At 50.2% G+C, this 13,423-nt stretch overlaps 1 protein-coding gene across 5 annotated transcripts in view; it reads right to left on the reverse strand.

Annotated features, from left to right (window-relative positions):
- TRAPPC12 (trafficking protein particle complex 12) overlaps positions 1-13,423 on the reverse strand; it is a 79,831-nt gene that overhangs the window by 38,374 nt on the left and 28,034 nt on the right. For all 5 annotated transcript variants that reach the window (XR_004625132.1, XM_034659970.1, XM_002929306.4 and 2 more), the window contains exons 4-5: positions 10,638-10,751; positions 9,885-10,023 (exon numbers count right to left, since the gene is read on the reverse strand). Coding sequence is in view for 4 of the 5 variants with exons in the window: in XM_034659970.1 (XP_034515861.1) it covers positions 9,885-10,023; positions 10,638-10,751 (253 nt within the window). In the remaining variant the exon portion in view is untranslated. The remainder of the gene's footprint in view (positions 1-9,884; positions 10,024-10,637; positions 10,752-13,423) is intronic.

A 13,423-nucleotide genomic window follows, 5' to 3' on the forward strand; every position in this document is an offset into this window, starting at 1 on the left:
ATGTACAACACCAGGAGTGAGTTCCAAAGGACGGATTTTAATAACAATGTACCAATCTATTGTAACAAATGTCCCACACAAATGCAAGATGTTAACAAGATATTAACAAAAACTATGCAGAAAAGGGAGTATATGGAACTCTCTGTACTATCTGTTCCACTTTTCTGTAAACCTGAAAGAATCCCAACAATAAATATTAAAACAGAGAAGCTCAACTGCACTCAGAATTTAGTGTACAAGAAAGACAGTACCCCAAATTACTGAGCAGGAAAACGTAATTCTCAATAAGCACTGCTGGGGTGTGTAGCAGGCCGCGTGAAAAAAGAACGAGACCCATTCCTTAAGGAAAATAAAAAAGACTGTTTTGGGGATCTCAAATTGGAATAAAAAATATTTTCTCTTGGAAATACTAAATATGGTAGCCAGTTATAGTTGAAACAGTAATATTAGTACTCTATTCCAGATACATTCAATAGGCTTTTGTGGGCTGACCTAAGGGCCTAACTAGGTACAGACTGAATTCTATGGAAACTGCTAAGTACCAACGACTTTGCACATGAACTTGTGGGGTGCCACTAGTGAAACATGCGGTCTGTTCATAGTTAAACCACAGAAAAGTCGTCTGTAGTTTGATGAATGTTACAAAAATGTAATTTTTCTGTATGGTGTAAGTAGCTGCAAAGTTCACAGATTCAAATGAAATACTTTTAGCTGAAAGAGATGAAAGTAAGTTAAAATTATTTTATTTATTTATTTTTAAAGATTTTATTTATTTATTTGACAGAGATAGAGACAGCCAGCAAGAGAGGGAACACAAGCAGAGGGAGTGGGAGAGGAAGAAGCAGGCTCACAGCAGAGGAGCCTGATGTGGGGCTCGATCCCATAACGCCGGGATCACGCCCTGAGCCAAAGGCAGACGCTTAACCGCTGTGCCACCCAGGCGCCCCTAAAATTATTTTAATCGTATAAAGATACGCAGGCAGGTAGAGGAAGATATCAACAGATTGTGGAAAGCAATCAGACACACAGGGTAGGCTCAAAGCTAATAGGAACCCTTGGAATATGGGGAACTACACAGAACCCTGGTTCTCAGAGTGGTCCTTCTCCCAGCTGCAGACTAGGTCCCCACTTGGACCTGCGGCGCCAGAACCCGCCTCCGCCAAGGCCCCAGGGGCCAAGTGCATAGGAAAGCTGGAAAAGCCCTCATCTGAACCATTACTTCCCCGAGGTAAGTTTAAAGTGTAGGCTTACACTTGACCCCTAGGGTGTCAAGCCACAATTTATATTTGTCTAAACGTGCCTCAACATGCACAGCCTCGTTCGTTAGGGTCGAATTAGAGCTAGCAGTCAGTATTACAATACCCATGATACATCGCACGACGGAAGCCTCCCTTCTTAGGCACATGTTGTTCCCTTGCTATCGCCTCCTCTTTCTATGTTCTCTAGAACACATACAGGCGTTCAGAGATGTACCAGGGCGAGGGGACGGGAGAGTGCAGAAACCGTGAGTGTGCGTGAGCCCTGCTGGGCACGTCCCGGCGTCTGCCCGCACGCACGGAGCCGGCCTGAACACAGGTGACCCGGCCCGGGTAGAGGTGACCTGCGGTCCCCACTCCTCCTGCACCCCACGCGAGGTTTCATGGCTCCCTTGTTTTGAGTGGGTACAGCAGCTCCCACAGTGGCTTTTCAAGAGGGGAAAAGATAAAATTCACCCATGTCTTCCTTGAACGTGGGGACACGGATAAAATCACAGAACTAATACTAGTGAAGCAAAAATTTTTACGTTAAAAAAAAATGAAGCATGTTATTTTAGAACTACTAATGCGTGCTCCTTCGCCCTAATGTAACAGTGAAAGAGGACAACTATATGGAACTCCCGGATCCCTTGTTGCCACTAGGCCGTCTGCTCCTCTGTCTACCGCTGCTCCCGTGCAGACAGGATGCGTTTCTGTGGCAGGGAACACACTGCGTCCCCTTGTGCTGATGGTCCCTCTCCTCGCATCAGCCTCCCTCTGGGCACAGTCCGAGGACCTCCCTGTCCCTGCTCGTCTGCACCTGCCAATCCCGAGCCCCTCGCAGCACCTGGCACCACACTGCCAGCAGAGAGCCCCGGGCAGCGTGGCCGCAGGTGACACTCAACGCGGCTCCCTGTCATGTGAATCTGGGAGTTCGGACTCAACTCGACAGCTCAGAAGAGAAAGCGAGTGGGTGAAGAAGACCCGTGTGTGGCTTCCTTACTAAGCACGCAGTCTCTACCTAGGACTTTCTTAGAGAGATCTGGAAGCTAGGCCTGGAGAAGGAAAAAGCCTTCTTCCTCGTCTCTTTGGATACCACTGAAAAGCTCTTGCATAGCTTTAAAAATCAAGAGGAAAGCACACATCTCGCAGCCTCCAGGGAAAGAGAAAAATGGAACAATTCAGGAAGAAAAAAAATGCCTCTTTCTAGAAAAAAAACATACTGTTCATAGAGACAAAACCGGAAAAATTTGCAGCTGGAGAAACACTGCCGGTCCCACTTGAGCACGCTCACTGAGGCAACAAACGTTCTCTTAGCAGGTTCAGGGGCCCAGTGCAAGGCCAGGCCTGGACACACAAGCTGAGGGGGGACGACCACTGTCCCCAGGGAAACCACTCCCTGTCTTCAACAAAGTGCAGACGACTGCTTTGATGGGACTCGGGTCTTCTCTAACAATGCTACGGACTTAGTTTTGTTTGTTTTAATGAAAAACAGATAAAAGCAACTTTACCTGATTCTCTTAGTCTGGCCAGGCCAGCCTCCCAAGTCTGATGCTGGGACTGCATGAAACCCTCAAGGCCGAGCAGTGCTGAGCGAGCTTTCACACTAGCCCAAGGCCTCTCCCCTGCAGGGAGAGCGCGCCTGAAATACAGGGCTAGTCAAAATCTGTAAGGACAAATCATTCCCAGTGGATCTGTTTTTCTGGAAGATTCCCACGTTTAGTCACGACCTGCCTAACTCTAGGTTGGTAGAACCATTCTCATTAATCATTTAGAAAACATTAAATGGAAATACTCCTACAAAACTCATTTCCTATGGTCCCCTGCTGTGCAGCGAGCCCACACTGCCAGCACAGAGGCAGAGAGGAATCAGAAATGAAGCAGGCCTCCGCGCTGGGCAGAGAAAACAGAGACAGACGAGCGGAGAAACTCCAGCTTCTCTGTGGAGGGGTGTGCCCTCTCCTTCAGCAGCACGACTCTGCTGCAAGGCTTAGACGGTCTGGACCTCCCACTGCTCATCTGCGTGTGTGCTGTGCAGAAGGTGCCCTCTCGGGACAGGGCAGGGTCCTGGGACATGGCCACCCTGCCATGAGGCCCAGCTTGCGGACGCCCAGCAGAGAGCGCCTTAACGGGACTGCATGGGCCCTCTGCCCCACATTCACAGCAAAGGTCAGAGGACCTTTGCCCGGCATTTCTGTCTCACTTCCACGTCGTGCAGGGCCCCGTGTGGGGATTACTGCCTTGGCACGTGTTTCCTCGACATCTCCCTCTGCTCTGCGGGTCTCACGTTGTTCTTGATTCTCCAACAGCCGAGGAAGAGCCGTGTCGCTGGCGTTTCTCCTCTCATTGCTCGGTTATCGGAACACAGGTCACTGGATGGCTATGTCTGATGAAAAACACATGCCCCTCACCTTTGCCATAAAAACAATCCTCAACAACACTGCCTGCAACTTCAATACTGCATTTAATAAAAGATTATTTACTTGAGAGAGCCAGCTCACGAGCACAGAAGCAGGGGGAGAGGCAGGGGGAGAGGGGCGAAAAGATTCCCCGCTGAAGAGAGAGCCCGACGCAGGGCTCGATCCCAGGACCCTGAGATCACGACCTGAGCCGAAGGCAGACGCTTCACCAACTGAGCCACCCGGGTGTCCCAACGCTGCATTTTAAATTTAAAAACCCTACAACCATAGGGAGCACATCCTAAAATATCCTAGGTGATTTATTACCTAAACGGGAAATTCGGTGCTGTTCTAGTGCACAAGGCACGGACCACGTGACTCCACAGTAGTCTGGGAGGGCTGTGTGTGCTCCACGTCTGTTACTGCAGCCGTTCTTGTGTAAGACAGGTTCGAGAGAGGCCTCCGACCGGGTGTCCTAACGACAGCAACGGAACCCCAAATGGTACACTTCCATGTCTATAGGATTTCTTCTAGGAAAAGACTAGAAATGCCAAAGTTCATTAAAACGGCGAGCAAGTGAAAAGCAGTAAAATTAACAACCAGCTTGCTCAGGATGACGAAAATACGCTTCAAATGATAAATGCTCAGGAGCTCTGGCATAAACTGGAAATTTAACCTAAGCAGAAGATATGAACTCCGAGAGGTGAATTAATTTTGTCACAGAAAACATAATAAGACATTTGAAATGGGCTTAATTCTGAGCTATCATGTATGGTTATGTGTTGGAAAAAAGTTTCCAAATTTAGATCGGGAACCAAAAATGTGAATCTCACGATTCTGGAGGGAGGGCAGAAAAGGACAAGAGAACAGTGACCGTGCACCTTTCCTTCGGGAGGAGTGGGCAGACGAAGGAAGGGGACAGAGGTTTAGCGTCCAGCTCAGTATGCGCCCCATCGGTTTCAGTTTGACTTGATGGTCCGTAAGAGTTCTTCCTGAAATACGATTTCATGCAGTATCACTATCAGGAACTCTAAGAACTTCCACTCAGCACACAGACCTGAACTCAGCATCAGAGGAGGCATTTCTTAAACACCACGCCGAGGAGCATCAAAATAGACTCTATTTCCCACCTTCGGCTCCAAAGTTTTCCTCCAGACGCAGAGAAAGTCAAGTGAACTCTTTAATGCTGAGAAGTACTTTGACACCCAAACCGCTGTGTAAGTTTTACCCGCCCACTTTCATCGTGGCTCTTTCTTTCGAACAAGAGAATGCCAAACAGCGGATGAAAAAGGTGGTGCTGGGATTCTGGAAAATCTCACTGTCCCACAAGAGGCCGAGTCTGAATGAATGGCTATCCCTCCCATGACAGGAATGCACATTTCACTGTTCGTGAAGATAAAAACACAATGAGTATGTGTGACACAAAGCATAAGCCCAAACATAAACCATCAACAGTTGTCAATAATCATGTATTTATACTGATTCATCAATGGTAACGGACATGCCACACTAAAGCGAGACGTTAATGAAAAGACACAATGAATGACCTAGTTATATTATCCACAGATACAACTCCTCGTCTACAAGTCTCACGAATACAAACCCTTCAGAGGGAAAAGCAATTTGTTCTAGAGTTAACAATGACAGAATAAATATAATTTAAACAAAAGCAAATTAAAGAGAGGAGGCGATTACAGGCATACGAAGAATGACTCTCGAGAGAAAAACTGTGCAGTGTTGGACGGCTTGCTAAAGCCCTAAGACTCGACAGTCACTGTACAGTTGTCAACACTAAAGACAAACAAAAACAAAAAAGTTCTTAATCTTGACCAAAGGCTGGTGCCGGCAACCCCCTTGCCATTTCTTCTTGTTACCTCCACCCCAAAAGGCGGGTGGCAGTGGGCTTCCAGAGGGGGCCGACTGCTCCTGCGGTGTGCAGGGAGGTCAGGGGGTGTCTGTCTACAGGGTCCGAGATCAGGTGGCCGGGGCCCGCAGGGGAACGCTCACTAAGCCAACTGTGCGTACTTTCGTGTTCCCATTACAGAAAGCTAAGGTGGCAGGGAGCCAGGGGTTCAGGGTACATTCGGGGCACACAGGAGGAATGGTCTGTGACAGCATCCGACGCAGAGCCCGGGGAGCTCTGCATGGCCGGCTCGGCCCTCTGAAGCTCCAGGCGCAGGGCACGTGAGCTGCTATACATGCTCTCTTCTACTAATGCTCCTCGTAAAGCTACTTCCACGCCCACAGGGTGGTCACAGCAACGGTGCAGAATATTCCAGGGGTGAGAATATTCCAGAAAGCTGCATGGCAGGTGTCAGCTGTTCCAGCCTGCCGGCCCAGGTCCCACGACAGCAGCACGATCGGTCTGCACTTACTATTTCTGACATAACAACACGTGGAAGCAAGGGGAGGACACTCCGCATATGTGAGAAGCTGCACACAAAAAGGTTACATTGGTATGTCGTAATTACAATATTTTTCTAGGGTTAGAAATAATAATCCCAGAACAGCAGAAGATATTTGCAAGATTCATAAAAGACAAATGATTAAATGCTCAAAATATGTGAAGAGCTGCAACAGATCAGTAACAAAAGATAACCCGATAGGAACACAGGCCAAGATCCTGGGAGAGAGCCCCAGAGAGGAGACTCCCACAGCTGCTTCCACGTACAAATATATTATACGCTGGATATTTAAATAAAATATATTAAAGCTCATTCATAAAAGTTATTTATTTGTTTATATTGTTATAGCCTCCTTTTTAAAGCACATCTTAATGACTTGCTTTGCTTACATACTACAAGCTAAAATGAAATGAATGAATCAAAATCTTACATTTATGCTTGTTACATCACAAAATGAGAAGAAAAATTAGTAAACATTCAGCGTATCACTGTGGATGAATGTTAACACACTGTAGCTAAACTGTATGTATGATTTATGTCTATTTCATAATTTAAATTAGGTGCTTAATGATGCATGGCTACTATCTTCTCTTTATCCATATCCCAGTGTAATTGCAGGCGGAATTCAGAGGCATGCTTTCTTGTCTGTACATCTATGGGAATATATGTCCTCAAAACTGAGGTAGGGACGACAAGCAGTGCCACACCTGACCCTGAAATTTCATGCCTCATTTTACGGGAAGCTCGGTACCACCTCCACCCAGGTGCGCTCCTGAAAGCCGGGTGAAGAGCGGCAGACTCTCCAGGGCTCCAGGACACAGGAAGCATTTCCAAACAGGGCCTGCCGGCTGGGGCCATGTGCACACAGGAGAGGGCTGGGAGTAGCACTTAGAAGCCCGTGGTACATCCAGAAGCAGCGGCTGGATACACAGTCATTTTGAGTCTACAATTTGCACGGACTTCAGCAGGAACAGAAATTGGAGCGTGTGTGAAGCGGTGTCCTTTAGGGAACCCAGGAGTTCGGAGCTACCGAGAGATGGGCCTGTGGGCCCAAGGTTGAGTTTTGTCAGCTGCAGACGAGACACCTATCTATGGACCCCAGCTGCCAACCCCCACAGCCACCTCCTGGCCGGCAGTGTGACCGCGCCACAGGGGCGGGACTGCTGGGCGAGCTCCCGCTGCAGTCAGGTGGGGTGGCAAGAAACATCTCTTTCGTGCTGAAGGGAAACAGAGCTGCTCCTCATAAGAAGTATGAGAATATACTGTCCTTTCTTTTAAAAGATTTTATTTATCATTTGCCAGAGAAAGAGCATGGGAGAGAGAGCAAGAGCACAAACAGGGGGAGCAGCAGGCAGAGGGAGAGGCAGGCTCCCCACTGAGCAAGGAACCCAATGTGGGGCTCGATCCCAGGACCCTGGGACCATGACCTGAGCCGAAGGCAGATGCTTCACTGACTGAGCCACCCAAGTGTCCCCTATCCTGTCCTGTCTTGATTACCAAAGCCACCAGGCATAATTTATCGAGCAGAAATGTGCCCAAATGTCCCCCTCGGGTGCTGCCCTTAACCCCTCTTTGGGCACCTTTCCATCAGAGCTATCAGAAGTGGCTACAGAGACTCACCTCCTTCTGGGGTGCAAGTCTGCTCTTCACCTTCCAGGGAAGGGAGGGAGCTCAATGGCTGGAATGTGCAGACGAGAAAGGAAATGGTTCGTTTGCAAGCTACAGAAGTAACCCCCGAGCGACCAGGAGAAGGCTGCACCCTCCGAAGACTGTGGTCTGAATTTCCAGTGCACAGGAAGATGTGGAGCCCACCGCAGCCAGAGCCCCCCACCCCGAGGCTTGCTGGAGCTGGAGCGCGGGAGGAGACGTGCTCAGTGTCCTGGCTGGGCCTGCTGCGGTGGCAGCACGGACAGGGAGCAGGCCTGGGCAGCCTGACCCACTTCTTCCACCTGGGTCAACACTGGGTGGCTGGGCTGTCCTTCCCAACACCGCTCCTGGCGGCTCCCGGCTTCCGTCCGTCCCCGCCCTGGACCTGACAGGCCACAGGCTGGGAAGAAGTTGTCCAAGTTCGGGAGTGGGGCCTGCTGTCCCCGTCCCCGACTCTGAGTCCACTCAGCCCGGCTGCTTCACTTCCACTCCATCAAGCCAACCGGTCTGATTTCTGCCCAGCTTTATTTTTTATTTTATTTTTTTAAAGATTTTATTTATTTATTTGACAGGGACAGCCAGCAGAGAGGGAACACAAGCAGGGGGAGTGGGAGAGGAAGAAGCAGGCTCCTAGCACAGGAGCCTGATGTGGGGCTTGATCCCAGAACGCTGGGATCACGCCCTGAGCCGAAGGCAGACGCTTAACAACTGCGCCACCCAGGCGCCCCCTCCGCCCAGCTTTAGGTACTAAAACCCACCTTTTCCATTCATTTCTCTTTTTTTAGGGGTAACTTTTCTAAGTCAGAAGGAAAAAACAGGACTAATAACTCTAGTGAGGCCAAAAGGTATGAACGCACCCTGTGCTAGAAACCTCCTTCAGGTCTGGGCAGACCCGGTCACGCGGTCTGGCTCCTGTCAGCACCATGTGGAGGGTAACCGCAATAAAGGAGAAAGGCCGCTCCCTCCCTGTGTCCCCTCCACAGAAATGGGATCTGCATTTTAAGGAAAAACAACACAAAAAGAAGCTGAGGAATGTGTTTTGCTTCTAGTGTTCTCAGGTTATGTATTTATCTGCTACTCACGTTAGCCGAGTGAGATGCTAAGGTAAGTTCCTGACAGTTCGGTGGCCATCATCATCAGGCCTCTGTACTCTGGTGCCATTACTCCATTTCCTCCCTGCCTCAGACTCCGTTTCCTGACAACCAGAACCATCCTTTGTCATTCCACGGTTACATCTCACAAAGCTGAGCAGCCGCTTACAAAGGATGGCACTAACCCACAGCGTGCTCCTGACAAATTGAGAACAGAATACGACAAAGAGCCAACACCGTCATCACTATGTATCAGCCCCTGCTCCCAGCAACCTGCACGCGTGACCTCACTTGATCTTCACGACCCCTGAGAAAGAATCAGCCCTGCTGTCCTGGTAAGGGTGCCGGGACACAGAGTCGCCGGATCACTTGCCCAGGCTCCATGCGACAGAGAGGATGGCTAGACGGCGGAGCTCCGGCCTTCCGGAACCTCTGGGAAGAAGTGCTCCCGAAGCCGTCTGACGCTCAACAGGACCATGCGACGGGTTTCCACAGACCGAGAAGGTTCTCCACTGAGAAACACTCACTCCACCGCAAGGCTGCTTGTGCCCCGGAAGGCTCTCCGTCCTCTGCGCTCCCTTCCCCAATCCTTACTGCCTTGCTCTCTGACGGCTACCCCGTGCTGCAGCCCAGCGTCTTCCAGATGATGGCTGGGACCCGCTGGGGGACTGCAACCGGATTTTTAAGTAAATTAAATCAGGACAGAGACCAGTAGAATGGCATGAAGTACTGCTGCAAGAATGTTTTGTTTTGTTTCTCTGCGTGTATCTGCAGTAGAGGTCATGATGTAAGATTATTGTTTACACAGCAGCACAAGAAGTCTGGATAAACGCCACCCCCCAGGTCTAACACCAAGCCTCACCACTGTCCCCCAGCAGGCGCCTGAGACAGGGCTGTCAGAGAGTGAACGGCTGGCGGTGGGGACGTCTGGGGAAGCGTGTTTGGAAATCAGACAGAGGTGGTTCTGTAAGTCAGGGCTCACTGCTAGGCTACTCACTTGATTCTTCCAGACTGGATACATTAGGAAAATTGAGGACGCTGACACTGTGTGAAGAAAAGTGAAGCAAAATACATACAAAGGCATAACTATGACCAGCACTGCCTTACCCCTTCGGCCAGGGTATACATGAGGGTAGTACTCGTAATAGAGATCGGGCTGGTCTAGATTTCCAAAGGGCTCAAACTCCATCTCGGCATTCTGGAAAAGGCCCAGCTTCACCAGCAGTGCCAGCCTCACAAACCAAAGCTAAAACACAAAATACAATTGAAACAATAGATTACCTATGTATGTCAAGTTCAGAAATTCCTACTCCCTATTAATTTGGTATAGAGCTTGATTTCCAGTATATTAAAACAAAGCCTACACTCTGTTTCTTAGCAAATTTGCCTAATTACATGTTTATAAAAATTACTCTGGAGCTTAATAAAAATGATGTAAATGATTTTGTCTGATTCGGCTCAATCCACCAATCCTTGTTGAGCAGGAGAACGGAATCCAGAGGGTTCGGGCATTGAGTGTGAAGGGAGGAAAAGGAGTCAAGAGGAGGAGGGAGAGGAGGGAGGGCAGGGAGGGCAGGGCTGGTTGTGGACGGCAGGCACTAAAGGGTACGGAAATCGCCATTGGAGGTGGCAGAGGGGAAGCACAGAGAGGACAGTGTGATGTGGGTGAACAGTCAGCTCCGAGGGGTGAGAGGGGCCAGAGGCAGAGCGGGCATCAGGAAGGAAGACTAGAGCAAACTTTTGTTGACATTAAATTTGGGCTAAGGAAAATCGATTTTTTGCTCTCACATTGTTCTCAGTGGCATGAAAGGTCACATCCCTTCCGTGTCCCCACATTATAACCAACCAAAGGGGCTGTACCTGCAATGAGTCTGCCGTGTGGCTGGTGGGCAGCCCGCTCTTGCCGTAGCCTTGGCCGTGGGCGGTGAGAAGGCGCCCGCACAGGTCAACTGCTGCCCTCCAGTTTTTGCAGCTCTGTAAGACACAGTGGGGCGTGTCACCAAAAGCACAGCCACTCCCACATGCAGCGCCAGCCACCCCCGGGGATGATGGTGGCAAGGCCACACAGCTGCTGGTACCGAGAGGACGGCCACCTGTCAACGCTGTGTTATCAGGCAAGAAGGGCGCCAAGCATGAGATGCAGCTTGAGACAAGCAAATCCTAAAAACATCAAAATTTAAAAACTGATAGAACACAGGGGAAAATTTTTTTTTTTAATTTATTTTCTTTAAATTCAATTAATCAACATGTCGTATACTACTTGCTTCAGAGGTACAGGTCAGGGACTCGTCGGTTGTATAAACACCCAGTGCTCATTCCACCAGCTCTTGTTGGAAAGCTCCCCCACCCCCAGACTGCTTCCCTTTTTCAGCCAAATAACTTTATTTTGCAATTTTCATAAATTTAAAATCAATAATTTAATTTTCTGCTCTGTGCCAGACGTATTTCTTTGTATCTGTAAGAGCTGCGTGTGACCATAAAGTCAGTGGCTTTGCATGCCTGACATAGTCCTGTTTTTACCACCATGAAAACAGACAGCTGACCCAGACTGGCTGATCATGCGGGACTTGCTCTGTTTATACTTTGCCCTGATGCGACAGGAGGGCCTCTGGGGAAGTGCACAGGCAACACCTCTGAGAGGACGCTGCAGCGCTCTAGGAGGTGAGAAGGGGAGGAGAGGGCGCTCGTTGCCCCCTCGCTGCCCCCTCAGCACACCGGGCATCAAGGCCCTTTGCACGCTGCAGATGCGCCCGTTCACGTGTGTGGCCAACAAACGGCAGACCACGCCAGGCTCTGTGATGAACACACATCCGTGTGTGCACTCATCTCACGATCTAGCAAGGAAGGCAGATATGAAACAACTTCCATTTTCAAAGATGAGTGAAATAGTTTTGTGTGCACTCACAGTGCTTTCTGAACAGGAAGCCACAGGAGCATATCACCTGGTGGCCAGACTTAAGCCCACAGAATGGAAAGCTACCAGAGCCCAGACGTGAAGGAACAGTGGGGTCAAGAAGGGGCAGGACCCTCCAGGCCGAGGGGGAGCTGCCTGAGCAAATCCGTAGATGCCTCAGAAGACTCCGTGTGCACGAGGGATGGCAATCAATCAGGTGCCCGGCACACGGCAGTGAGAGGGCAGGCGTGAGGATAAGAATGGGGATGTCAGCAAGGAAGGCCTCAGGTCACAGGAGATCCAGACTCTTTCTGAGGGGCTGGGGAGCCACGGAAGGGCTCTGGGCAAGGGAACCACACGGTCCTGTTTAACAGACACTGGAACACGCCGCCCACCTCTCTTAGGTACTAACCCAGCCTTGCACTGCTCCTGTTGGCACCCTGCACCTGCCAGGCAAATCCTAAGTTGGGGTGAGGACCCAGAGAACACGGGTCCTGCTGCAGAGGGGCCTGTGAGTGGGGACCGATTCCCGCTTCTCCTGACAGCAGCCCTGCAGGCCCCTTGAGGGGAATTCCTTGGGGCGTGGGCCAAAATAGGTGTTTTGATATCTGGAAAATCATCCTAAGTGTGGCTATGTATATTCTTGAACCGCAAACGTGAAAAAGTGAGCGGGATAGTTATTCTGCCGAGATTGAAGCAATTCAATGTATATATCTAAGCAGATCCTGTATGCAGGGGCAATTAATTATTGCTCTTTTCCCAACTGCCTATGTCACACGTGCTGGTGTCAGCAGACCTAAACAGAGTGCTCAGGGTGGTCTTCCCAGGGAATGACTCCAGCTGAGCATGGGTAAGAGACCCCAGTGAGGAGGGCAGGAGGGGAGCTCCGGTGGGCAAAGGCCTGGTGTAGTGGGCCGTGGAGATGCAGTGAGGACGAGGGGCAGGTAGGGGTGGGCACGGCAGGTGTGGACAAAGGGCAGGGAAAGCCAGGCCAGCCCCTACAGACTTCCAAAAGCATGGGAAGCGTGTCCTGCTCACACTGTAGAAACGTCAGCCCCCCTCCGCATGAGGAGGAGGCATGAATCCCAGGGGCTGAGCAGCTGTCAGGCAAACAGTTATCCAAGATTGGCGCTGGTGGTCTGTGTGTGGCCCGCAGGCTGAATCCACCCAGCTACATGTCTGCGCACAGTTCTGGACCCCAGCCTTGTTCCTGCGCCTGTCTGCGGCTGGTTCTGTGATCCCACAAGGGAGGTGGGCAGTTATCCCAGACTTAAGTACTGCTCTGGGACTGAGCAGCCCCGAGCCCAACACACTCCCATGAGCGTCCCAGGCCTGGCCAGTGCCACTTCTGGGGAGACTGTGGACAACGTCCTGTTGGTGGCTTATGATGGGTCCTCAACGAGAAAGGGTGAGAAACAGAAACTTTTATAGCAACTTAATAAGGTATTTGATGTCAAATTCCATAATAACAAAAAGTGGGCTTGTACTTGGTACACGTTTTTCATATTATTAATTTAGATTGAATTTTACAGAAGTTTCAGTCTGCCAAAGATTGAACAGTTAAAGGAAAACATCTGTCCCTTCCACGTCAAGCTTGAAAAGCATGGCTGCAGGTCACCGGTACCCATGGGGGTGGGGTGGGGTGCAGACACGGCAAAGGGACAAGGCGGGTGACAATCTAACGGGGGGAGCACGGGCAACAAGGCTGCAGGATGGATCTGAGAGTGTGACATGGAGCCAGATGGCAGCGGTG

The sequence above is a fragment of the Ailuropoda melanoleuca genome, chromosome 4 (assembly GCF_002007445.2).
Source record: "Ailuropoda melanoleuca isolate Jingjing chromosome 4, ASM200744v2, whole genome shotgun sequence".
NCBI classification, from domain to species: Eukaryota; Metazoa; Chordata; class Mammalia; order Carnivora; family Ursidae; genus Ailuropoda; species Ailuropoda melanoleuca.